The 23,022-nt window shown below is 53.6% G+C and overlaps 2 protein-coding genes across 3 annotated transcripts in view; one reads left to right on the top strand and one right to left on the bottom strand.

Annotated features, from left to right (window-relative positions):
* The window catches only part of LOC116880596 (solute carrier family 22 member 10-like), a 76,958-nt gene extending 75,463 nt beyond the window's left edge, over positions 1 to 1,495 (bottom strand). Inside the window, 1 exon segment of the mRNA XM_032879906.1 lies at positions 1,434 to 1,495. Within this exon segment, the coding sequence (XP_032735797.1) occupies positions 1,434 to 1,495 (62 nt within the window).
* Positions 1,476 to 17,939, top strand: SLC22A8 (solute carrier family 22 member 8). Of its 2 annotated transcripts, none has more exons than XM_032879296.1 (10): positions 1,476 to 1,829; positions 11,173 to 11,276; positions 11,833 to 11,987; positions 12,650 to 12,818; positions 14,797 to 14,920; positions 15,114 to 15,229; positions 16,161 to 16,375; positions 17,080 to 17,188; positions 17,322 to 17,525; positions 17,614 to 17,939. In XM_032879296.1, the coding sequence occupies exons 1-10, from the start codon at positions 1,494 to 1,496 to the stop codon at positions 17,711 to 17,713; spliced, it is 1,632 nt and encodes a 543-aa protein (XP_032735187.1). In that variant the 5' UTR covers positions 1,476 to 1,493; the 3' UTR covers positions 17,714 to 17,939. The 2 variants fall into 2 exon arrangements, with proteins under 2 accessions (XP_032735187.1, XP_032735185.1); XM_032879294.1 differs by having other exon boundaries at positions 11,827 to 11,987.
* The last annotated feature ends 5,083 nt before the right edge of the window (positions 17,940 to 23,022 follow it).

Raw genomic sequence — 23,022 nt, 5'->3', positions numbered from 1 at the left:
ACAAAACACCAGGGACCATGATTTGTCCCCAAAGGGATGCAGCTGATCGGAAGAGGAGCCTGTCCGTGGAGAGTGGAGAAGGAAGGGGGCTGTTCCCCTGAGCCTGGGACTCAGACAAGGGAGCCCTGGCTGCCAAGGAGCCCAGCGGATCACAGATGGAGCCCTCAGGGACAGACAGCCATGCCACTTTCTGTTGGACCCGCCCTACCATTTCCCAGGGGACAAGTCTCTAGGCCCCTTCTAGGGAGGCAGCAGGCAGGGGAAGTGATGCCCGGCAGAATGTCTTCTGCCCACACACACAACACCCCTCTCAGAGCTATCCCACAGACCCTCCGCACAGAGATGACCCAGGGCCCTCAGGACTCAGACCAGACCCCCTCCCAGACTATCCTCAGGCCAGCCTGCCCTAACCACCTACCCCTCAGTCTGGCCAGCACCCCTGCTGGGCTCAGCCACACCAGCGGCCAGCCTTTGCTGAGGCAGCCCTTTGAAGACGGCAGGGCCCGGTGTGTCCACAGCGCCCTCCCATGCCAGCACCATTAATACTCAGAAGAAAGTCAAACATTAGCCTGGGGAACTTATGCCTTATATAAGTCCCCCTGGGGGCAGGCACAAAAACAGCTCCTTGGAGCTGAGCTGCCCCAACTGCAGGAGCTGCTGCTGGACCCTGGGCTTCGGCCACATTCTACCGCCGGCCCCAGCAGAGGGACCTGGGCCCCTACCAGCTACCAGGTAAGGAGGAATGGGGACCCCCGCCCAAGCTCCGGCCCGCATAGGCCCCTGAGAAGACCCCAGGATCTGGTCTTGCTTCCTTTCTGCAACTGGCCGAGCCCCTTATGCCCTCTGGGACCTGCCTGGGACTCCTTCCACTGCCCCAGTCTGGTGGACCCAGGCCCAGAGGACAGCAGAGAGCCAGAAGGCTTGGGACTTGGGGAGACTTTCCCAGCAGGCGACCTGGGCTCTTCCAAGCCTGTGTCCGCTCAGGGTGAGCAGGGACCTCCCCACCTCCCACCACCACCACCATCTGGCCCCTGTTGCCAATGTCCATGGCCAGGGCCCTGGGGTCCCAGCTGTCCTGTGCCACACGTGCATGTGGCGTGTGTGAGCAGCCTCGCGGAGCACAGGCAAACTCACACACATAGCCACACGCCCATGCTCCCACAGCTGCGCCTTCCACTCCAGCCTCAAGACACACATCACAGCAGACACCCCATGGACACACACACCTGGACACATGCCACACCTGCGGTCCTGTGCCTGGACACACCGCTGGGTGTGTCCTCACGTATCCAAGTGTGGATACACACACCTGAGCCCCACATCCGTACATGTTTATATGCATGCTGTTCCGTGCACCTGTGCTCACACGTGCATCTGGCCCACTGTCCCACGGTGCTCCCACATAGGCACACCAAACTCAAGTGCGTACTCACCTCTCCCTGGCCAGGTGCCTTCCTGCAGCTGTTTCATCCTGCAGCTCTTTTTCATCCGCCATGGCCTTCTCCGAGCTCATGGATCGAGTGGGCAGCAAGGGCACCTTCCAGTTCCTGAACATGGTCTTGCTGGGCCTTCCAGTCCTGGGCCTGGCCAACCACTACCTGCTGCAGATCTTCACAGCTGCTACGCCGCCCCACCACTGTCGCCTGCCCCCCAACACCTCCGCCGGGCCCTGGGGGCTCCCCAAGGGCCTGGATGGGAAGCCTGAGACGTGCCTCCGTTTCATATATACACCCAACACCAGCCTGCCCAACAACACCCAGGGGGCCACCGAGCCATGCCTGGACGGCTGGGTCTATGACCTCCACACCGTGGACTCCATTGTGACCGAGGTATGCACAGAGGGGGGGCCCTTCTTCCTCCACTCACTCGGGGACAGGAGAAGAGTCTGGGCTCTAGTCTCCCTGGGGCTGGGACCGGAGGCCGGGGCGCTGGGCAAGCAGAGAGGAAGGACCTGGGTGCAGATGCCAACGAACCAGAAAGTTTGGTTTCTTCACGTTCCGAGTCGCCAGCCCATTTCTGGAGCAGACACAGTGCTAAGCTCTGAGGATACAGAAATGCACTGTCCCTGCTACCCAGGGTCCTCAGCCCTGCAGGATATCACCCGAGGAAAGGACCCCATAAAGAAATGTAAATTTACAACCTCAGAGTACTTAGGGCTGTGACCTTAGACTAGGGCTGCCTAGGGCTGGACATGGGGGCCGGAGGGGGTGTGTGTGGCATGAGGATGTGGGGGGGGGGCAGTCCCAGGGGGACAGTTCCCTGAAGAAGTGACCCTCAAGCTGAGCTAATGTCCTTTGAGAGTTCACCAGGCAACAAGAAAAAGGAAGGAAATTGCATCTTGTGTGAAGGTCCCAAGATGGGAGGGTGTGTGGAGGAGGGAGCAGGGCCCAAGGTGGCAGGGTTACCCGAACAGACCTCCCAACCGCCCCCCTCCCGCCACGAGTTACGCCTGGGTTCACCTCCCATGTGTTCAACCCTTAACTTCTTTCCTGATTCTATGACCTGCCCACCCGGGAGTGACAGAGATACAGAGGTACGTCCGGCCCTCCGCCCTCAGCTGAACTGACAGGCTAGTCAGGAGACCGTGGTGCGGGGAGGCGGGGAGAAGAACCAGGAACGGGCATTTGGGGAGGATCTGCAAACCGCCAGGCACATTTTGGTGCTTTGCAGACGTTGTGATTCTCACCGTGATATCTTGTCGAACGTGATTTTTGCTCCTTTTACAGATCAAAAAGACCAAAACTCAGAGAAGGGAAGTGAGGGTCCAGTATCACACAGCTGGTCGGTTTTGGGACTGGGATTTAAGGCAAACGCCCGCCCCTAAGAGGCACAGAGGGGGATAGGGGTTCACGGTGGTTGGAAGGAGGAAGGAGGAAGGAGGGAGGAACTTCGGGATTCTAGTGGGATTCCCAGGAGGCTTCCCGGAGGGGGCGTGGCACCTGAGCCCTGAACAGAGAGGCCACTGTTTTCATTCTCCTCCCTTGAGAGTCAGGATGTTGCATTTGCTTCATCGGAGAGCTGCATTTCCAACGGTGTGCCCTGCGCCGGTTCTCTGCTAGGCGTGCTATAGGTGAGGCTCCCGGAATCCCAGGCGACAGCACAGGGAGCCTTGTTCACAACTTTCCCAGGAATACCTGTGCTTAGGACCTGGCAGAGGTGGGATCTGAACCCAAGACTCTCTAACTTCCTAGTCTGTATAACTGGTTTTCATGTGTTCCGTGAATATTTATGTATACAGAAAGCGCTTACTACATGCCAGGCCCTGTTCCAAGCACTTGAGAGATATTAACACTTCTAACCTTGCTGACAGCGCTGTAAGGTAGTTTAAGGTATAAGCTCATTTCTCAGATGGGATGGGAAAGCCGAAGCCTGGAGGTTAAGGAGCTCAAGTTCACGCCACGAGCAAAGGGGCAGATTCAGTATCCTAACACGGGCTTCTGGCCCCAGAGCCATGCTCCGAGCTATGACACTTGCTGACTCTCCTAACCTTGGGTCATATTATAGTTGCTTTTTCTCCCCTGGGCCAAGCTCAGTGCCTGAAATGCAGCAAACAAACACTTACTAAAAACTATATGCCTACTGTTGAGGACAAAGAGTCACAGTCCACCTGCTCCCTCCTGCCCTCCAGGAACTCACCTCTGGCAAGAGACAGAGCCACCCCTCGAGGACCCTGGCCGTGCATGCAACACGCAAGCTTCCTGGGACAGAGATTTCTAGCTGCTTCCCTCTATCCCCAGCAGCTAGAACGGAGCCTGGCCCAGAGGGGGCTGGGGGGCCCAGGAGGGCCAGTTGGAGTTAGCGAAACCACCCTGGGTGTGACCAGGAGAGAGGAAGCAGGCAGGTTGAAGTGGGCAAGCGTGCCCCAGGCCAAAGCAACAGTGTGGGGGGGTCAAACGCTTGGTCACAGGAGCAGGATAAGAACAAAGCGGTCAGGATAGCAAGAGACAGGGGAAGGCTAGAGGCGCGAGCTGTGGAGCGTGGAGGCCACCAGACATGGGGCTGGAGAAGAGGCCGCCCGGCTTGGATGCTAAGGAGAGGGTGTAGCCTCTGTCCCAAGACCGCAGAGAGCCCTCGAAGGCTGTTGAGCAATAGAGGGGTGTGTTCAGATCACCCTCCCTCTGACGGTAGGACGGAGAGTGTCTGGTGGAGAGTTCTAGTCTACAGGTTGGAAGACCAGTTAGCAGTTCACCACAAGGATCCAGGGAAATGAGGACAAGTGGAAGGGACAGTGGGAATAAATACCAGAGAGTTTAGGGAGTCAGAATCCATGGGACTTGGGGACGCAATGGACGTGGAGGTGAGGAGCGGGGAGGGCGTCAAAGATGCCTCAATACTATAAAATTTCCAAATGTATGGGCGACTTGCTGTATAGCTGGCCCCCGGGAAATCAGAGAGGAGGAGTGAAAGCCACCATCCCTGTCTGTCCTCTGAAAACACGGAAGCTAGCTGGAGAGACAACAATCAGGCAGGAAGCAGTGACATAACCATCACCGCTACACCTGACTGTGGGCTTTCCCCATGCCCCAGGGCTGGCCTTTATTAACCCCTTCAATCTTCACAACAACCCTGAGGCTGGCACCTTAATTGTCCCATTAGTACAGATGAGGAAACAAAGGCACAGGTCGAGGCCCCCTGGCCTACGGCACCACCACGTTTCATCAATGGTGGAGCTGGGACATGAAGCAGGGCAGGCAATGGGGCTCCTTCAGGCTGCATAACCCCACCCACATTCGGTCCCTCTGACCGAGCACCCTGTGGCCCCAGGAGGCTGCTGTTCACAGAGCTCCCTCCCTGGCTGGTGGCTTCCTCCTGGACAGGGAAGGTAGGTCCCCACCCCACCTTTTTTTTTCCCCTTAAGATTTATTTATTTTGAGAAAGAACATGATTGGGAGGGGCAGAGGGAGAAGGAAAGAGAAACTCAAGCAGACTCTAGGCTGAGTGCAGAGCCCAACGTAGGGCTGGATCTCACAACCCTGAGATCACAACCTGAACAGAAACCAAGACTCAGACGCTTAACCTACGGTGCCACCTAGGCGCCCCTCCAACCCATCTTTCGCATCCCTGCGCCAGGAGCACAGGAAGGGCTCAGCGGATGCTGAACGAAGGCCAAGGCCGAGCCTGGCAGAGGCCCTCAGGGGGTTTTGGATCCTGCTGACTGCTGGCAAGTGGCTTCCCCTCCAAGGAGCCTGGCCAAGAACAGAGGTTGCAGGTCTTGTCCTTGGTCAAGGGTCCGTTAACGTCTGTGCCAGCCAAGTGCCCAGACACCATTCCAGCCCTTGGGGGGAAGGGGGGGATCTGCATCCCGACAAATGCAGGGGTTCACCAGTCCTCAGGGTACTGTACCCTTTTCTGGGTGGGCCTAGCTTCCTGGCTCAGCAAGGGGTCCCTGCCCAGCTGGGAAAATGTCAGTGGCCAGACCCAGCGATTTGCTGGTTACCAGCACAGTGATTTTTCTGTTGGCAGCTCGATCTGGGGCAAATCCGTCCTCCACCTGCCTGCGGTGGGGCGAGCAGGGTTCAGTTCCCCATGGGGCAGGGATAAAACCGTGGCCGGGCCTTACCTAGAGGTGGGTCTCTGGAGCGGAGGCAGGGTCTGGATGTGCCAGCCCCAGCGCGGAAGGTGGTAATAAGGGTGTGTGGCACCTGGCACCTGACTCAGTGACCCTAGTTAGTGGAGGCCAGGGGCTACCCCCCTGACCAACAGCGTGTGCTCGTGATCCAGGGTCAAGCAACAGAGTTCACATCCTGACTCTGCCCTGTACTAGGAATCTCATGAGGCCAGAAGTCTCAGTTTGCTCATCCGTAAAACGGAAGAACAGAGCGAGGGTGAGCCCGACAGGAGACCACACAAGGCCCCTGTGGAGCCTTCAGCTAATGTCTGTGGCCTCTGTGGCTGTTGCCCTCACTATTATGGTTAATAGAGGTGTCCTGAGATTAGAAAGGTTGTCCCCACCAGAAGAGCAGGGGGACCTCCAGGAAAAGAGGAATCAGCTGTCACAGCAATTCCCAGCTCCCCTGGGCGGCTTAGCCACACTCCACGGCTTTCACTGAGCCCTCCCCTCATGGAAACAGCAAGCCTGGTTGTGGGTCCCCACTCCACTCTCATAGCCAGTGACTTAGGGCATCAGCCCCCCTCTCTGCCTCAGTTCCTGCATCTGTATAACAAGATAACAAGAAATTTCCCTCCCAGAGGAGGAGGCACAGGTGGGGAGGACTGTTGGCCAGAATGGGAGTGAGCACAGGGCAGGGTCCAGTCAGAGTGGAGGGAGTCTCCCTCACCCGCTGATCCCCTAAGCCTTCCTGGCAGAGGCGACCACACATTCCTTTCTCTGAGTTCCGCAGAGATAAGGTTGGAATTTTTCAGAAAGAGCTTTACTAGGACATTAAGAGAAAACAAAGGCCTTTCTTTCAAGTCTGGCAAGTGTGGGGAGCATGGATTGTGGGCTCTGGGTTCCCTGGAGGGGAGCTGTGGCCCGCAGCTCCCACACTACTGAACCTCGGTCCTGTGGGTGCCCAGCTCAGTCTGGGGGTCCAAGTGGGCCCCTCCGATTGCTCTCTGGGCCTTGAGTTTTCCTGTCCTGTCACCAGTGCCTGAAGGTCTGGCAACACGACGAGAACAAAGACATGATGACAAGCTCAAAGGCAGAGAGGAACACACACGGTGTAACCCAACTAAAACCACAGACCACATGTGGCCCAACCTGTGCATGGAGTCAAAGTCAAAGGAACATAAACCACACACCCTCAACCCCTTTGAGACTAACCAAGCCTTCAGCCTTCTCAAGGGTCTTATACAGCTAACCACACAGAAGCATGCCCCAAATGTCTCTAGGTATCTTCCCTCCCCCCAGAATTCCAGGATGCCTTTAAAAATCTCTCCAGTTCTCTCTATTTCTGGTTCCCTCATGGCCAGACTCTTCCATCCCCAATCCCCTTCCCATCACCACCTACCAAGCCCACAGGTACTTCAAACATGCAGGAATCACACAGTGTATCTGTTTCGTAGAATTTCCATATCAAAGTACCACAAACAGGGTGGCTTAAAATAACAGAAATCTATTGTCTCACAGCTCTGGAGACCAGAAGTCCAAAATCAAGGTGTAGGGATGCTCTCTCCCAAGGCTCTAGGGAGGAACCTTTCTTGCCTCTTCTAATTTCTGATGATTGTCCGTGAAGCTTGGTGTCCCTTGGCTTATCCAATCTCTGCTTCCATTGTCCAAGACGTCCTCCCTATGTGTCTGCAACTTCTCTTCTTACAAGAACACCAGTCACAGAGGGTTAAGGGCCCAGATCTACCTCAAGATGGCCTCATCTTCACTAATTATATCTGCCACAATGTGATTTTCAAATAAGGTCACATGCTGAGGCACTAGGGGTTAGAACTCCAGACTAACTTTCCGCGGGACACGATTCAACCCATAGCAGTTACACATTCCATATCCGAGCCGCATGGATTTGTGCTGATCTGCAGGGCAACCCTGGCCACAGTTTTATCATCAACTCCGATGAGTTTTATTAACCATGAAATCTCTGGGAAGAACTAAGTGTGCATTTGAAACCCAAGATTTTTTTAATGTCTAACCACAAAGCTCTTGTTCTAAGCTTTAAACCCTCATTTCACCATTCCCTAGTAGACAGTTTGCCATCGACGTTTTTCCAGCCTGATTGCGAAGTTTTTCAGTCCTTCCTGCTGACATGTCATTATACATCCTATGTTTATAGCCCAGACACTCTCCTTCCTGACATACGCTCATTGTGGCAAAGCAAAACTCTCCTCCAGGTGGTATCTGGAGTGTGGACCATATGACCTCTCATTTCGACATCAGCATATCTTAACCACTAAAGTTCTCCCTCTCTCTGTTCTTCCTGTAGAATGCTCACTCCTTCAATCCCACCAGTATTTACTGAATGCCTACTATGTGCCAGGCACCGTGCTAAGCAAGGGAAGTATAGTTGTGACCAAAACAGACGAAACACTGTACCCTTAACAAGATGACGGTCTTGAGGGAGAAACAAACATACAAAAAGGAACTATGTGGTATAGCTCATGGTACAAATGCTATCGAGAAAATAAAGCGGGGTGGAGTAATGTAGACTAGGAGTTACGATTTTAAATAGGGTGGTCAGGGGCGCCTGGGTGGCTCAGTGGGTTAAAGCCTCTGCCTTCGGCTCAGGTCATGATCCCGGGGTCCTGGGATTGAGCCCCATATCGGGCTCTCTGCTCAGCGGGGAACCTGCTTCCTCCTCTCTCTCTCTGCCTGCCTCTCTGCCTACTTGTGATCTCTGTCTGTCAAATAAATAAATAAACAAAATCTTTTTAAAAATAAATAAATAAATAAATAGGGTGGCCAAGGAGGATCTCGTTGAGAAGATGATGTTTGCGCAAAGATCTGTGAGAAGTGGAGGAGCAAGTCAAGTGGCTCTCTGAAGGGAGAACTTTCCAGGCGGAGAAAATGCCATATGCCAAGATTCTGAGGTGCCTGAGATGTTTGAGGAACAGCAGGAAGACCAACTCCAGTGTAGTTCGTGGAGGACATGTAGTAGCCAATGAGAGCAGAGAGGGAACAGGGATAAGTCTGCTCATCCTGCAGCGATTTATGGGCCATTATAAGGATTTGGGCTTGTTTTAAACATGAGTCAAAGCCCATTCTAGGAATGGTATTTCCTTACATGGCTCAGCTTTCAAGTAGAAACTGGCTCGTTACCGTTATTCTAATGCATACCTCACCACAAGTAGTATGGTAGAAACCAAGACGTGGCAGATCTGGTCTCAGACCGTAGAGAAGGGCAACAGCCTTAAACTAATCCAAATGGGTCTGACATTGACCCTCTCAGGATCCAAGCAGAAAGTTTGTTCTTGAGACACTAAATAACATGGAGGTTGCGGGGAGGGAATCAAGTTTCCATCTGCAACTTCTGGTGGGATGTATCAGGATAGACTATGTTGCCGTAACAAAAGAGTCAATGATAATTCAATGGCTTGTAGGTCATAGACGTGGTTCTCTTTCTCATGCAAGAGTTCTAAGGTGGGAATTTCAGGTCGATGGGTGACTCTGCCCCATAGGGTCATTCAGGGACCCAGACTAACAACAGTTTTGCCATCTTCAACACATGACTTCCTGAGTCGTTCTAGTTGTCACCATTCCCATCAACAGGAATGGAGGAGGCATTCAAGTCCAGACCAAGGCTTCTCCCTTAATCAAATGAGATGGAAGTAATAAGCATTTCTTCCACTCCATTGCACTGTCAAGAGCATGACCCACCCAGAGACTGGGTCACCTGAGAAATGTGCTTACTGTGGAAGGGGTGGGGGTGTGAATGAAACTAGCTGGGTGCTAGGTCTTTACTTCAGATTTTCCTAAAGCAGTTTTCCACAGCATGCCACAATGTACCAAAAGTTTCTCCAGACACCCTCTGGTGTACTCCTCCTCACGCCCCTCACTTCCTCCTTCACCCTTTACCCTCCCATCATGCCACACACATACCCTGCAGCCTCCCTTCTCAGCCAGAAGAGCCCATTGGTTTTTCTGGCCATGCTGGGCTGCCTGGAGACAGTTGACCTGGAGTCTTCGTCCACCCCATCCCCCTCACTTCCAGCAGAGGAATGTGGACAGGGCTCCCTGGGACGTATGGTTTCTCGCCCACACTGTTTCACTTCCAAAACATTCTTGTGAGGCATTTCTACTGAATAAAATTCTCCACTTCATTACACAAGTAGTTCAGGATGGCTAGACAAAGGGTGCGTGTTGGGGATTAGCAGAGATTAGGCCAGACAGGTAGGCAGAGGCGAGAGCATAAGGGCTTTCTGAATCTGTGTTAACAGAGCTTTCTCCTTACCCAAAGGGCAGGAGGAAGCCAGGGAGTCCTTTAGGCAAGACAGGAACCTGACCTGAGAGGGGTTTTAGGAAACCATTCAAGTTCACAGGGGAAGCAAGGACAGGAGGAGCTGAAATCGAAGGCTGGGAGACCTGTCTGAAGATCACCACAGTGATCATCAGCAGGCCTCAGTCTCTTTATCTATAGAATGGGGATGATGACAGTAGTCATGCCCCATTATAAGGTTGTTGCAGGGATTGAAGAAGTTAAAGCTTGGGAAGTGTTTCCTTACAGCAGTGCCTGGTGCATAGTAAGCCCTCCATAAAAATCGGCCATTATTATTAATCTTTCACTAAGATAGTAGTAGAGATAGAAGAATCCAGATTCCAGAAATATTCAAAAGTTAGAAACTGGAGAATGGCGTGGGGATGCACTGGAGAAGATGAGGCAAAGGATAGGCTCCCCGCCTGAGAACAGTGGGTGACAAGTCTTATTGACTCTGAGGTGACCGTGAGACATCATCCAGGTAGAATTTTCAAGAAGACAGTTGAATTGACTGTTCTCAAGGCCAGAAGAGAGGTTGGGCTGAAGATACGGGTTGGAGTCTTCCTCATAAAATAGAAACTGAAGCCATAGGAGCAGGTGATGTTCCACTCAGGAAAGTGGATAAAAAGAGAGAAAGATCCAGAAAGAGCCCTAGGGAATCTTTAAGAGAGAAGGTTCCAGTGCGCTTAGTGAAAAAGACATCGCGGGCGACTCTGGTGAGCACAGTGTCAGTGGAGTGGTCGGGGCGGACTGGAGCAATGAGCAGAAGATGAGGCCAGGCTGAGAGCAAGTATAGCTTCTCTTTCAAAAGATTCCGCTTTGAAGGGAGGGGAGAACCGAAAGTGAATGTGGACCTGAAGGAGAGAGCTCAGAGACACAGACAGATGTGGGATGGAGCCAGGTGTCAACCGTAGAGCAGTGTCCGCATGGAGGAGAGGGAGAGAGCTAGGCTGCAGGCCGGCCCTGACCTTGCAGCACGGGGTGCAGGCGATCTTGGAGAGGACGAGGGCAGGAGTTGAGAACATACCTGGAAGTGACAGCTAAGCAGATTCTACAAGCCCCTGATGGGCCACATACACTGGAGAGGAACTGTCATTGCACCCCAGGGGTCAGGAACCCAAAGAGCCACAGGCAGACCCAAGGAGCCCCGGGCTGGGCTGAACGCAGAGCTAGCGCCTGGGAGTGGGGTCCAGGTTCAGGGAAGTCTGGTGAGGACGCCAGGAGCAGGCGGGCACCGTGGGGCTCAGGCAGAGCTTGGCTGGGAGGGCCCGTCTGGACCGAGCCAGGCTGGCACGACCTTTCTCCTGTGCAGTGGGACTTGGTGTGTGACTCCAGAAGACTGAAAGAGGTGGCCCAGTCTGTCTTCATGGCGGGGACTCTGATTGGGGGGATTGTGCTGGGAGACCTGTCAGACAGGTGAGACACGGGGCCCCCTGGAGGGGAGGCGGCACAACCTACGGGGGCATCCCACCTCACTCTGATCACTATGCACTTCCCCCAAAGAGGCAAAGAGCTGGGGGAAGAAGGAAGTACCGTCCCTGGTCTGTGGCCTTGGGCAAGTCCCAATCCTGCTGGGGTGCAGCCTTCCCTCTGCCCCAAAGCCCTCACAACCGGAGTCTTCACACCTCCTCAGAGCCTGGGGGAAAGCCTCGAGGTCTTCGGACACGGTATAGAGGCTGTGTGGCCGTGGAGGCGGGTGCATGGACTCTTTGGAGATGGGAAGTCGCTTGACCTCTGCTCAGGCCACTGAGCTGGGGCGGGGGAGGCGATCACTCATTAACTTGGAACTGTAACTGCAAACCTTCAACAAAATAGCAATTACCAGTCAGGCCCTGTCTAAAGAGGGGATTACATGCCCTGCCCAGCCCTTGGGGAGGTGGGGGGGTCTGACCCTTTGCCCTGAGACCTGCAGAGTCCCGTCTCACCTAGCTTGCCGTGGCTAACACGGTCCTTCCTCTCGTCTGAGCTCCAGGTTTGGCCGGAAGCCCATCCTGACCTGTAGCTACCTGCTGCTGGCGGCCAGCGGTTCCGGCGCAGCCTTCAGCCCCAACTTCTCCATCTACACGGTCTTCCGCTTCCTGAGCGGCTGGAGTGTCTCAGGCATTGTTCTGAGTACCACCATCTTGAGTAAGCCATAGGGGGAAGGAGCAGGGGAGCAGGAGTCGGCGGACCCCAGCCTGAAGCCAAGGGCCTAGCTCAACACAGGTTCCCTGTGACCTTGGTTGCCTAAGGTGCTGCCCCTCTCAGGATCTCAGAGGCCCCCTCTGAGCATAAGGACAACAGCAATCCACAAAAAGGACCCCACCCCACCCAGAGAGTCTTGGGGGGACACCATCCCATTCGGTCCACACACACAAGGAGGCCACACTGTTGTCCTGATTTTACAGATAAGGACATTGAAGCAAAATGAGGGAAGTCATTTGCCTCTAGAGAGACACTCAAGAGTGTGGGCTTCGAGGTGGGGGGTGGGGTGCCTGGCTGGCTCAGCAGATAGAGCATGTGACTCGATCTCAGGGTTGTGAATTCGAGCCTCATGCTGGGCATAGAGATTACTTAAAAATAATTAAAAAAAAAAAAGAGTGTGGGCTTGGAAGTCAGACAGACCTAAGTTTGAGTCCTACCTTCTTGAGCCTTAGTCACAACATCTGTAAAATAGGGGCGATGAAGCCTTAGGATCAAGTTCAGGTCAAGCAGCTGATGGGATGGTGGGCAGATGCTGGTGCCCCTCCATCAGGAGGTGGCCCAGGGCCCAGCACAATCTTAATCTGGTCCTTGGGCTCCTCCTGCAGATGTCGAGTGCGTCTCCATCCAGATGCGGGCCATCATGTCAACTTTAATGGGTTACTTCTATACCTGTGGCCAGTTCATTCTGCCTGGCCTGGCCTATGCCATCCCCCAGTGGCGCTGGCTACAGTTAACCGTGTCCATTCCCTTCTTCGTCTTCTTCCTGTTGTCCTGGTATGTGGCCCCCTCCTCTTCCTCTCCCTCCTTAATGCCCGCGGGGGCCAAACAGGGGGAGACCGTGTCTGACCAGGCTGGCGGACTCTCTCCCAGGACACCTCTGTCCCAGATTTGGGAAGGGCAATCCAGGGAGGAGGAATTAATCCACAAAGGTGTGCGGCAGGACCAGGTGTCAGGAGGGCACTTAGAGGAGGAAGGGGCCAAGTTGAGAGGCACAGGGCCAGGCTGTGGACAGAATAGAAAGCCAAGGAGCCTCGGCTTCGTGTGGAGGGAGAGAGAACGAACGTGTCTGTGGTGTCGAAAGGCCTGACTGAGCTTCTGTCTGTGACCCAAGGACAGACCCAAGTGGGTGGAGATGAGAGGAGACACATGACTGTGTGGGTAGGAGGAGCCTCAGGAACAAGTCTGAGAGGCATTTTGAAGGACAAATCCACAGGATTTGGGGACTTCTAGATTTGAGGTAGAAAGGAGAGGAAAGCCCAAACTGGGGAACTGGGAGAATCAAAGTATCTGGGACCAAAGACCCCAAATAGGTCAAGGGCTCACTATCATCACATCAAAGCTAAGGACACGTTGGAAACAGGAACTGAAACTCCAAAATGTAACTTGTTTTCTGTTTTTTAAGTAGGCTCCATGCTGGCCATGGAACCCAGTGTGGAGCTTGAACTCAGGGTCCTGAGATCAAGATATGAGCTGGGATCCAGGGTCAGATGCTTAACTGACACAGAATGACACTTTACTGAGCACGTCCTGTGTACAAGGCCCCGTTCTAGGTGTCCCCTTAAATCATCCTGATCCTCGTGACATCTCTGTGTGAAGGAGGCATCTCTGTCCCATTTGACAGATGAGGGAACAGAGGCTTAGAGAAGTGAAGCCATCCCCCAGGGTTACACAAAAAGACATAGAAGAGGGACAGACCTCCATTTGAAAATGAGAGTAGAATCTTACAGAAGGGGATGGACAGGTGGTCCAAGGGTCCAGGGTAGAGCCCGGAAATGTTCACAGCCTGGGATGGGAGAAGACAGGGAGCAAAGAGCAGCAGAGCGTCAGCGGGGAACAGTCGAGAGCTCAGGCCCCTTCTCCCTGGGACTTGGGACAAGCCTCACCCACTCTGAGCCCCGAGATTATCCTAGGCAAAATGAAGATAGTAACGCCCATCATCCAGGGTCATGGGGGCCTGGTCCACAGGAAGGCTCACTGTTGGGGAGCCACTGTTCCTCTTGTTGGGGAGAGGAGGACGGAGTCTGGTCCTGGGTGCCTATGGTGGCCACAGACACAGCTGACACCCCTCAGACAGGGCTTTTTAAAATATCATTCCTTCTTCCCCACACCTCCTTCTCCTCTATTTCTCTTTGCCTAGTGACATTCAGGGTCTGCTCAGGGCGAACCAAGCCCAAAAGTACAGCCTAGAGGTGGGGAAAGTGAGGTCGGCTTCCTGCTCACTGATCCCAGGACCTCATGCTGTGCTCCTACTCCAGCAGAATTGGTCCTCTGCCTCCAACCCGTCCGCTAGGCCATAACCCTAACCTGAGCCACCTTCTCAAGCTGCCCCAGGACCGAAACCCTGCCCCTTCTTCGCCCTAGGAGGTGGCCCAAGAAGGGCTGGGGAGGAGGATATACAGGAACGTCCAGCTGTCTAGCCTTGAACATGCCGTCCCTTCCCCAGGACCCACCTGCCTTGGCCCAGGCCCAAGGCTCCTAGCTAAGGAAGATACCCAACGATAACAAGTAGCCCAGGTAGGGGGCAGAGGAAAGGCTCTTCTGGAAGGGGAAAAAGAGAATGCTAGAATTTGTGCTGGCAGCAGGCAGCCCAGGTGCAAAGCTTGGCCAAGTTTAAATTCCATGAAATCTGCAGTAAAACAGCTTGGGTTTCTGGACCTCCTGCTCTGGGCCCTGTTGATGTTGGTGTTCTTCTGGCCCCACCAAAAAGGCTCTGGCGTGGGGGGAGTCACTGTGACTTGGTTCTGGCACCCAGGTGGATACCAGAGTCTGTACGCTGGGTGGTCCTGTCTGGAAAATTCTCAAAGGCCCTGAAAATACTCCGGTGGATGGCTGCCCTCAATGGCAAGAAGGAAGAAGGAGAAAAACTCAGTGTGGAGGTAGGAACCAAGAGGGATTATAGTCTGGACCAGGAACCCTCCTCTTGCCTCTGTTTCCCTGATCCCAAGCCAACATCACATCCAATGCCCCAGGAAAAGTCTTCTAGAGACACCAGGCCTGCGCCTCCCTCCCTCCTTCCTCCTGCCCACCAGCCAATCACTAATGGCACCCCTCTCTTTCCTCTGCCCCAAGGATCTCAAATTCAGCATGCAGAAGGAGATCTCCTTGGCCAAGGCCAAGTACAGCATGGCTGACCTCTTCATGACACCCAACCTGTGCCGTGTGACCTTCTGTCTTTCTCTGGCCTGGTAACGCACCACCCTTCGTTGCTCACACCCGCACATCTCTGCCAAACAGAAGCAATGAACAAGGCTTCCAGCAGGTTTTCCAAAGGGGAAGGCCTAGGGTACTTGCAAGAGGAGTCAAGAGATCCCCTCCCTGGGCTGCCACAGCCCAGCCCCAACCCTGGAAATAAATCTCCTGTGTCCCAGCCACATACCTAGTCCTGGCCATCAGCGTCTGCTTCCCTGTCAGGTCATGCACACCCCACCCACAAGGCAAATACTCCAAACCCCTTCCCCACTCACAGCTCCCATCCCTACTATGGCAATTGCCCCATTCTCTGCCTTTCCGTCACCGCCCCCACTGGCCCAGCTCTGCCCTCTGGGACCACACGGAGCAAGGCTGGCCCTCACGGCCTGAAGACAGAAATTACGCTTCTCCAAGTCGTCTCTTCTGTCTGACATTCTACAGCTCCTGCAAAGCCCTCTCCGTGACCTGGTTCAGAGACCCTCCTTTATCTCCACATGAATAGGGTCGATATGTCCTGGGACTTCAAAAGAGATCCCACGATTCTGAGAGGGAAAGAGGAAGCATCTGACCCAGGCACACAGCTTGACTCACCTCTCCCATTCTAGATGTTCAACTATTACACAACCAAGAGAGACCATTTCCTAGCTCCTTTGGTCTCCCAGAGTCTCGCCAGTCCTGATATTCTCTAGAGTCAATTATGTAAATCTTTGCCACCACACCCTAGACCGTGCCCTTATCAGACATAATGAATCCATCCCAGCACTGAGCCCTGACACAATCTCAGAGAGCTCTCGGAGCAGCCTGTACGGATCAGCTGCGGTTGGGATAAGAAATGAGACTATTCATCTTCCCGATGACCCCATGACCAGTGTAGGGAGAGACCCTAGTCTGGCGGCAGGCACCAACCAATCACTCCCTTCCCCTCAGGTTTTCCACTGGTTTTGGCTACTACAGTCTGGCTATGAGTGTGGAAGATTTTGGAGTCAACCTCTATGTCCTCCAGCTCATCTTTGGTGGGGTCGACATCCCGGCCAAGTTCATCACCGTCCTCTCCATGAACCATCTGGGCCGACACATCACTCAGGCGGGTGCTCTACTTCTGGCAGGAGGGGCCATTCTGGCTATCATCTTTGTGCCCTCAGGTGAGAAACCAGGACTAAGCCAGAGCCCTCTGAAAGCAGCCCAACGTGTCCGTGGGCAACACAGGCTGCCGCAGACTGGGAAGTGGGGTTCCTGGGATCCCAATTCTGCTGGCTCTGCCCCTAATTCTCTGTGTTACCTTGAGCAGGTCCCTGAACTCTCTGGGGCTCACGTTTCTCATCTAGAAAATGACTCATTTGGGCTAGATGATACCAAAGCTCCTTTCCAGATCTGACCCAGGCTGGGCAAAGTATGGTGGTGTCTGGCCAGTGGGAGGGATCGCTCCAGGATGGAGCATGGCCTGCTGACATCGCTAAGAGGAAGATGAGCTGGCATGGGAAAACCATGGAGCTCAGTGCTCAGGGGAGACCCCACAACCTACTCCCACCACGGCCTTGGAAAAGCCACATTTATATAGATGTTTGTGTGTTGATACACCCATATTCTCCCAAAGGAACGTGAGCTATTTTAGGACCAGCATATATACAACAAAATATGGGAGAAGGAAATCAGAGCCAGGGGAAAACACCAATGCAGCAGGACAGCCCGCAAAGCACTAGAAACAGCAGAGGGGCTCTTACTCAAATTTAAATTAGATCTGAGCTTTCCAGAAGCCAAAGCAAAAAGGGAGACAAAGTCCACTGAGGAGGGAAAACACTCAGGTGCTTCTGAGGCAAAGACCCATCGCCTTTTCTTCCCTCTGTAGACTTGCCAACCCTGAGGACAGTCCTGGCTGTGTTTGGGAAGGGCTGCCTGTCCAGCTCCTTCAGCTGCCTCTTCCTCTACACGACCGAGCTATACCCCACGGTCATCCGGTAGGTGCTGGGCTTAGGGCTGACCCAGCCAAAGGATATGGGGTCAGGTGGGATTGTGGCATCCTCCCGCCCCTGCCCAGGGGTCCCATAAGACCCACACAGGCTGCCAATCCGTGCCCTGGATTCTCCCAAGGCAAACAGGTATGGGCATAAGCAACATGTGGACCCGTGTGGGAAGCATGTTGGCCCCACTGGTGAAAATCACAGGGGAGTTGCAGCCCTTCATCCCCAGTGTTATATTTGGGACCGTCACCTTCCTTGGAGGCAGTGCCGCCTACTTCCTGCCTGAGACGCTCAATCGGCCCTTGCCAGAGACTATCGAAGACGTGGAAAACTGGTCAGTCCCTTGCCTCTGGTCCCACTGGAACTCCTCATTGGGGAAGCAGATCCAGACCGGGCGCTTTTCCTGAGTTCTCTTTCCCTAGGTCCTGGCGGGCAAAGAAACCAAAGCAGGAACCAGAAGCAGAGAAAGCATCCCAGAAGATCCCTCTGCAGCCTTGTGGACCGGGCCAGGATCTCAGCTGAAGACAGCAGAGCCCTCCTTTCCCTGCCCTTCAGAAACGAATCCCAGCCAGGTCTTCGCCTGCCTCTGGGCTCTGGGGGCACCTTGGGAGGCCCTGAGCAGGTCCATGCTCCAGCCCAAAGGTTTGACTACAGACCCTTCCCATGCCCCACCCTTGTCCTCATCCTCCCTCAGCCGAGGCCATGTCATTCTTCTGTCCAGCCCTTCCTCACAGGCCACCTTCCCCCATTGACCTTCCCCCATTGACCCCTTTCCCTGAGGTCCCCTTCAGCTCCCTGGCTCAATCTTAAACAAAGACAGCTTCCCTTTCTTGCTCCCCACCCCTTCCTTCGGTGGAAACGTTCAATAAATGGCAATGAACTCAGGCCACCGTGCTCAAGAGTGGGGGCAGCAGGGAGAAGGGGGCTGGCCGCCACGCAGACACATGCGATGCATAACCATCCACTGGGACTTCTGTGTCACATGCAGGGATGGGCACACGGGTACAGAGAGGCTGGGCCGATGGGAACCCGTGTGCATGTCTACAAGTGCACAGAGCTGCGTATACACCAGGTCTGCTCGGGTTGCGACAACAAGCCACAGGCAGACCACGTAAACAACAAACATTTCTTTCTCCCAGTTCTGGACACTGGGAAGTTCAAGATCGAGGCGCTAGCAGACTCAGTGTCCGGTGGGAGCCCTCCTCCTGCTGTGCAGATGTCCACCTTCTTATTGTGTCCTCACTTGGCGGGGACAGTGAGAGAGAAGCAAGGTTTCTGCTGTCTCTTCTTCTGAGAACACTAGTCCCACCATCATGCCCTCCCCTATGACCTCATCTATCCCCAGTTACCTTCCAAAGGCCCCACCTCCAATTACCATCACACTGGAGGCTGGAGCATCAACATACAAATTTGGGCAAGGATGCAATATTGTCCATAGCAAGTCCTGTGCTTGGAAGTACCCTGTGGGCATGTACATGTCCCAGCACGCGTGTGAGCAGAGGACAAGACAAGCCCAGAGCCACTGCAGGCAGAAGCCAGCGCTACTCCAGTCCCGATCCAATCCACCTGCTTGCCCCAGGTCTCTGATCCATGGCCCAGACCCAGGCCCCTGGACAGCTCTGTGTCATATGTACATGCAAAAAGCGTAGCCATAACCAAGGGCCACCATTGTCACTCTATGTTCCCTGAGTTCCCTCCAATCCCAGCAGGAAGTCAGTCCTCCCACTGGGGCTCTGCACCCAGTCCAAAGGAAAGCAGCCTTTGGATGTTTTCCCCCTCAGGTCTCCTCTACCCATTCACTCTCTCCTGGCTCATTTCTCAGCACACGTCAAATGAGCTCCCACATCTCCTGTCTTAACAAAAACGAACCAAACCAACTAGCCCCCCTTGGAACTGTATCTCTCCGCAGGGGCCACACCGTCTTAAAATTTCTCCCCTTCACAACTAAACTTTATAAAGGAGTTGGATGCCTCTCGGGCTTGTACCTTCTAACCTCGTACATCTTCAAACTGCTCTCCGGCCTCCTCCCTTCACTGAGACAGCTGTGGCCTTCGTCACTCAGTGCCCCCAGGGCTGAGCTGAACCCAAAGGGCGTTTTCATCCTGCCTGTTACTGGCCTCTCAACAGACTTGGATCCCCTGGTTTCTGAGAGGCGGTGGGGGTGGGGAGGGCCGGGGCGGGGAGTTGGCGTGCGGCTCCCTCCCATACTGTGCCTGCTCCTTCAGACTCCCCTGGAGGGTTTCCAGCAAATGCTACAAAATGTAGTTTCACCCGTCCTGCCCCTACCCCTTCCTCAAAGTTCAACACCCCCAGAACCTGCCAACTGAGCTATTACATGACCTCCACCTCTGGTCATGACTGTCTGGACCAGGCGGCCCTCCTGAACAAGGTCTCATTCATCACGTGTTCCCTCCTGGGCTGGGAGTCTGAGTCACAGAAGTTCTAGTCCATGCCGTGGTCCTTGTCCTGGGAAGGCAGGTTAGCATGAGGGTGGGCAGGCCCAGACGCTGGTGGGTCAGAGAAAGCCAGCTGCTGAGAAAGAACAAAGCAAAGGGCACCGAGAAAAGGAAAACCACAGACACGAGGGCCCAGATAAAAAGACTCGGTGAGACTATTCACATTGATTTTTTTTTAAGATTTTATTTATTTATTCATATGAGAGAGAGAAAGGCAGAGAGAACACAGGAAGGGGGAGTGGGAGAGAGAGAAACAGGCTCCCCACTGAGCTGGGAGCCGGACGTGGGGCTCAATCCCAGGACCTGGAGATCATGACCTGAGCCTAAGGCAGACACTTAACCATCTGAGCCACCCAGGCGCCCCTCACAGTGATTCCTAACGGAGTCCAGGCCCCAGGTCCTCCTCGGCCCTGGATATACTGAGCTCGAGAAAATATCCTGAATTCTCTGAATAGCTTTTGTTTTGTTTAAGCTAAACTCAAATGTTTCCAAACCAAACAATTCCAAAAGCAGCTCCTCTCCTTCTATCATCTCCTAAACACTGACGTTCCCCAGAATTCTTTCCTAAGACCCCTTCCTCAGCCATCCCTTGCCAGGGATGTCCGGTGGAAATGGAATGCAAGCCACTTACGTGATTTGAAGTTCCTAGTAGCTCGTTCTTAAAAAGAGGTAAAATTAATTTTAAGTGTGTGTATATATGATAATAATAATATATTTTATTTAGCCCCAGATATCCACATATTACCATTTCAACATGTAATCAATATAAAAGTTATCGATAAAAGTATTTTACAGCTTTCAGTCCATAGTAAGTCTTCAGAGTCTGGGGTGCGTTTTACCCTATTAGCACATCTCCGTTGGGACAGGCTGAGCTCAAGCCCTCAGCAGCAGGTCACGGCCACCAATCAGACAACTCAGAAACACTCCAGGGCCGCGACCGCCAGCCGCAGAATCCACTATTCTCAAATCTGTATTTAGATGTTTGGAAGAGAGCTTACTAAACAGGAGAGAGAGCGTGTTACACCCCCCTGCTTCAACATTTCAGTGACTTCCCAGTGGGATGAAGTTTACACTCTTGTTACAAGGCCGGTCCCACTCAGACCCCAACCCGCTCAGGTCCCAACCTGCCTCCACTGGCTTCAGTTTCAATACCTCCACCTCCCACCTGCAATGTAGCCTCATTCCACTCCTGTCAGTTCCCAGACTGCACCAGCCTCCCCTTACCCCCTGCCTTTAGTACACACCCAGCCCTTGATGGCTCCCACCCATCCCCCAATGCACTTGGCTGGGGCTCAGTGGGCCACGGGGTGGCTTGGCTGGGGCTCAGCCTGAAGGGAGGAAAACTGGCCTAGGTAGGAACACTAGCCCCGCCATCCCCCTCCTCCAACTTTCAGCTGTCCAGAATTCAGGGTGGCTCCCAGGATGTCCTGGCCGTAACCATTCCTGAGCTGTTTCAGGGTGTTTATTGTGAAGACACGCAGGAAGGTGAAAGGAAGATGCCCGTGAAAGTGCTTCCCAGTCACGTGGTCAGGACACCTGGTGAACCGGGGTGCCGGTCAGGATGCACACGGCCCATTCTTCTTGCCGTTCCCAAGTCCCCAGCTTGGATTCCACCTTTTCCATCTCTGCTGGTCCTCTAGAGCTCTGGCTCCTCCTGCTTTCCCTACTGCCTGCTCTCAGTCCCTGAACTCAGCCTCCAACTGGCTCAGGGACTTGTCATCCAATATGGAGCACCTCTCTTGGGCAGAATCGTCGTGCTGAGCCACTGCATTGGTTACTCGCCTCCTGTCCAGGCTTTCCATAGCAGTTTGGGATGAATTTCTAATTTCTGCACCATTCGTTGCCCAGGGTAACCAGGCCATGAGACATACAATTCACAGTTTAGCTCCTTGCTCAGAGTGTTGCCATGTGCCTGGTGTAGGCACTTGGAGTTTGCCTGACTTCTCCCCAGGCCATTCATTTCAAACTCACACTTAGGACTTGTGATCTGAGCAAAAGCATTTCCTCTGACCTGTAAATCATTTATCTGAAAAACCTCACAAAACAACCAAAATCAAAATCGCATGTAGTGACACAGTTTAAATCCCATTTAACAGAATAAAATTATAAAAAAAAAAAACCTGGATGTCTCAGAAAATCTGAGATATGTGATGGCTGTTAACATGATAGAAAGAGCAATGGAATCAAGAGGGCTGAGATCTAGATGGGTCTGCTGTGTGATCAAGGACAAATCCCTTGCCTACTCTGAGCCCTGGTGGGCTGTACAATGAGAAGTTTTCATGTGAGCGACAGCATTTGTCTGATGGTATGTGGTTCTGTGGCACTTGGCCAATCAGAAGTCCCAGATTTGACCCCTTCTGGGTGAGCATGGCCAGAACTGAAGTCCACATTCCAGTCAGTCCAGGGAGTCCAACTCTGAGTGTTTAATGACTCAGAATGTCCCTAAAGGATATTTCTCATTCTGCCAATCATGCGCCACGGGAGCACTTCCATCCAGAAACCCTCCAGGAGCTGGGGGGCTGGTGGGAAGTCTCCTTGCTAGACAGATGATCCCAGGAGCCAACCACAATGGAGTCCCTGGAGTCTCCAGAGCCTTTTCCGGGATCAGCTTGGCTTGGAGCTGGTCAGGCCCTAGGGAGGGGGCTCTTCTCAAAAGCAGGGTTGGGCGCATGCTCAAAAAGGGAAGGTGCTTGTAGGACCGCCATCTCCCCCACTGCCCTCAACACTCCTCCCACGCCCCCACGAGGGCACCAAGTCCTGGCAGGAGATTGGCCCCAGAGCCCCCAAGCTGTTTGTCCAGCTGTCTTCACATCCCCAGGCCACAAGGTTCTTATATACCTTGGCCTGGAGAACGTTGTCAGGCATCTGGACACCCACTGGGTCCCAGCCCAGAACCAACACTGGGTGGGGGGAGAGAGGCTGGGCTGAGTTACATCCCTCTCTGGGCCTCCCTATTCTTTTCTGTACATGAGACTGGATGAGCCCTAAGATGTCTTTAGCCGGGCATTTCTCACCTCTAAACCTGCAGGAAACAACCTGGCTTTGAAGTTAGACAAAACAGGTCTGAAACAGTCTAAGACTTCACGTATCCCAGCGCCTCAAAAGATAGTAAACACCCTCCCAACTTCATACACGAGATTGTATCTTGCGTAAACTGTACAGCGATGGCAGGGCATCCTGAGTCCTTACAGGAGAAGTCAGAAATAAAACTGCTTCCCCTCAACAATAAGACTTGGAGATTTATGCCTGGGAGAACTGAGAAATACTCCCTCTCTTCACAGCCCTTTGCATCAGCTAATTCTTATGGGGCTTGGATATGTCCCACAAAACTCCAGAACCCTAACCATCTATGCTGTTCAGACATATGCCAAAGAA

Source organism: Lontra canadensis, unplaced genomic scaffold (assembly GCF_010015895.1).
Source record: "Lontra canadensis isolate GAN:19392208 unplaced genomic scaffold, GSC_riverotter_1.0 scaffold66, whole genome shotgun sequence".
Classification (NCBI taxonomy): Eukaryota; Metazoa; Chordata; class Mammalia; order Carnivora; family Mustelidae; genus Lontra; species Lontra canadensis.
The sequence above is the reverse complement of the archived record's forward strand: the minus strand, read 5'-3'. Positions and strand labels throughout refer to the sequence as shown.

Excerpts from the sequence above, each read along its gene's own strand:
- SLC22A8 (XM_032879294.1), top strand. The coding sequence starts at position 1,494 with ATGGCCTTCTCCGAGCTCATGGATCGAGTGGGCAGCAAGGGCACCTTC. Across the intron at positions 17,189-17,321 it reads CTATACCCCACGGTCATCCG|GCAAACAGGTATGGGCATAA; the intron begins GTAGGTGCTGGG and ends GATTCTCCCAAG. Across the intron at positions 17,526-17,613 it reads ATCGAAGACGTGGAAAACTG|GTCCTGGCGGGCAAAGAAAC; the intron begins GTCAGTCCCTTG and ends CTCTTTCCCTAG.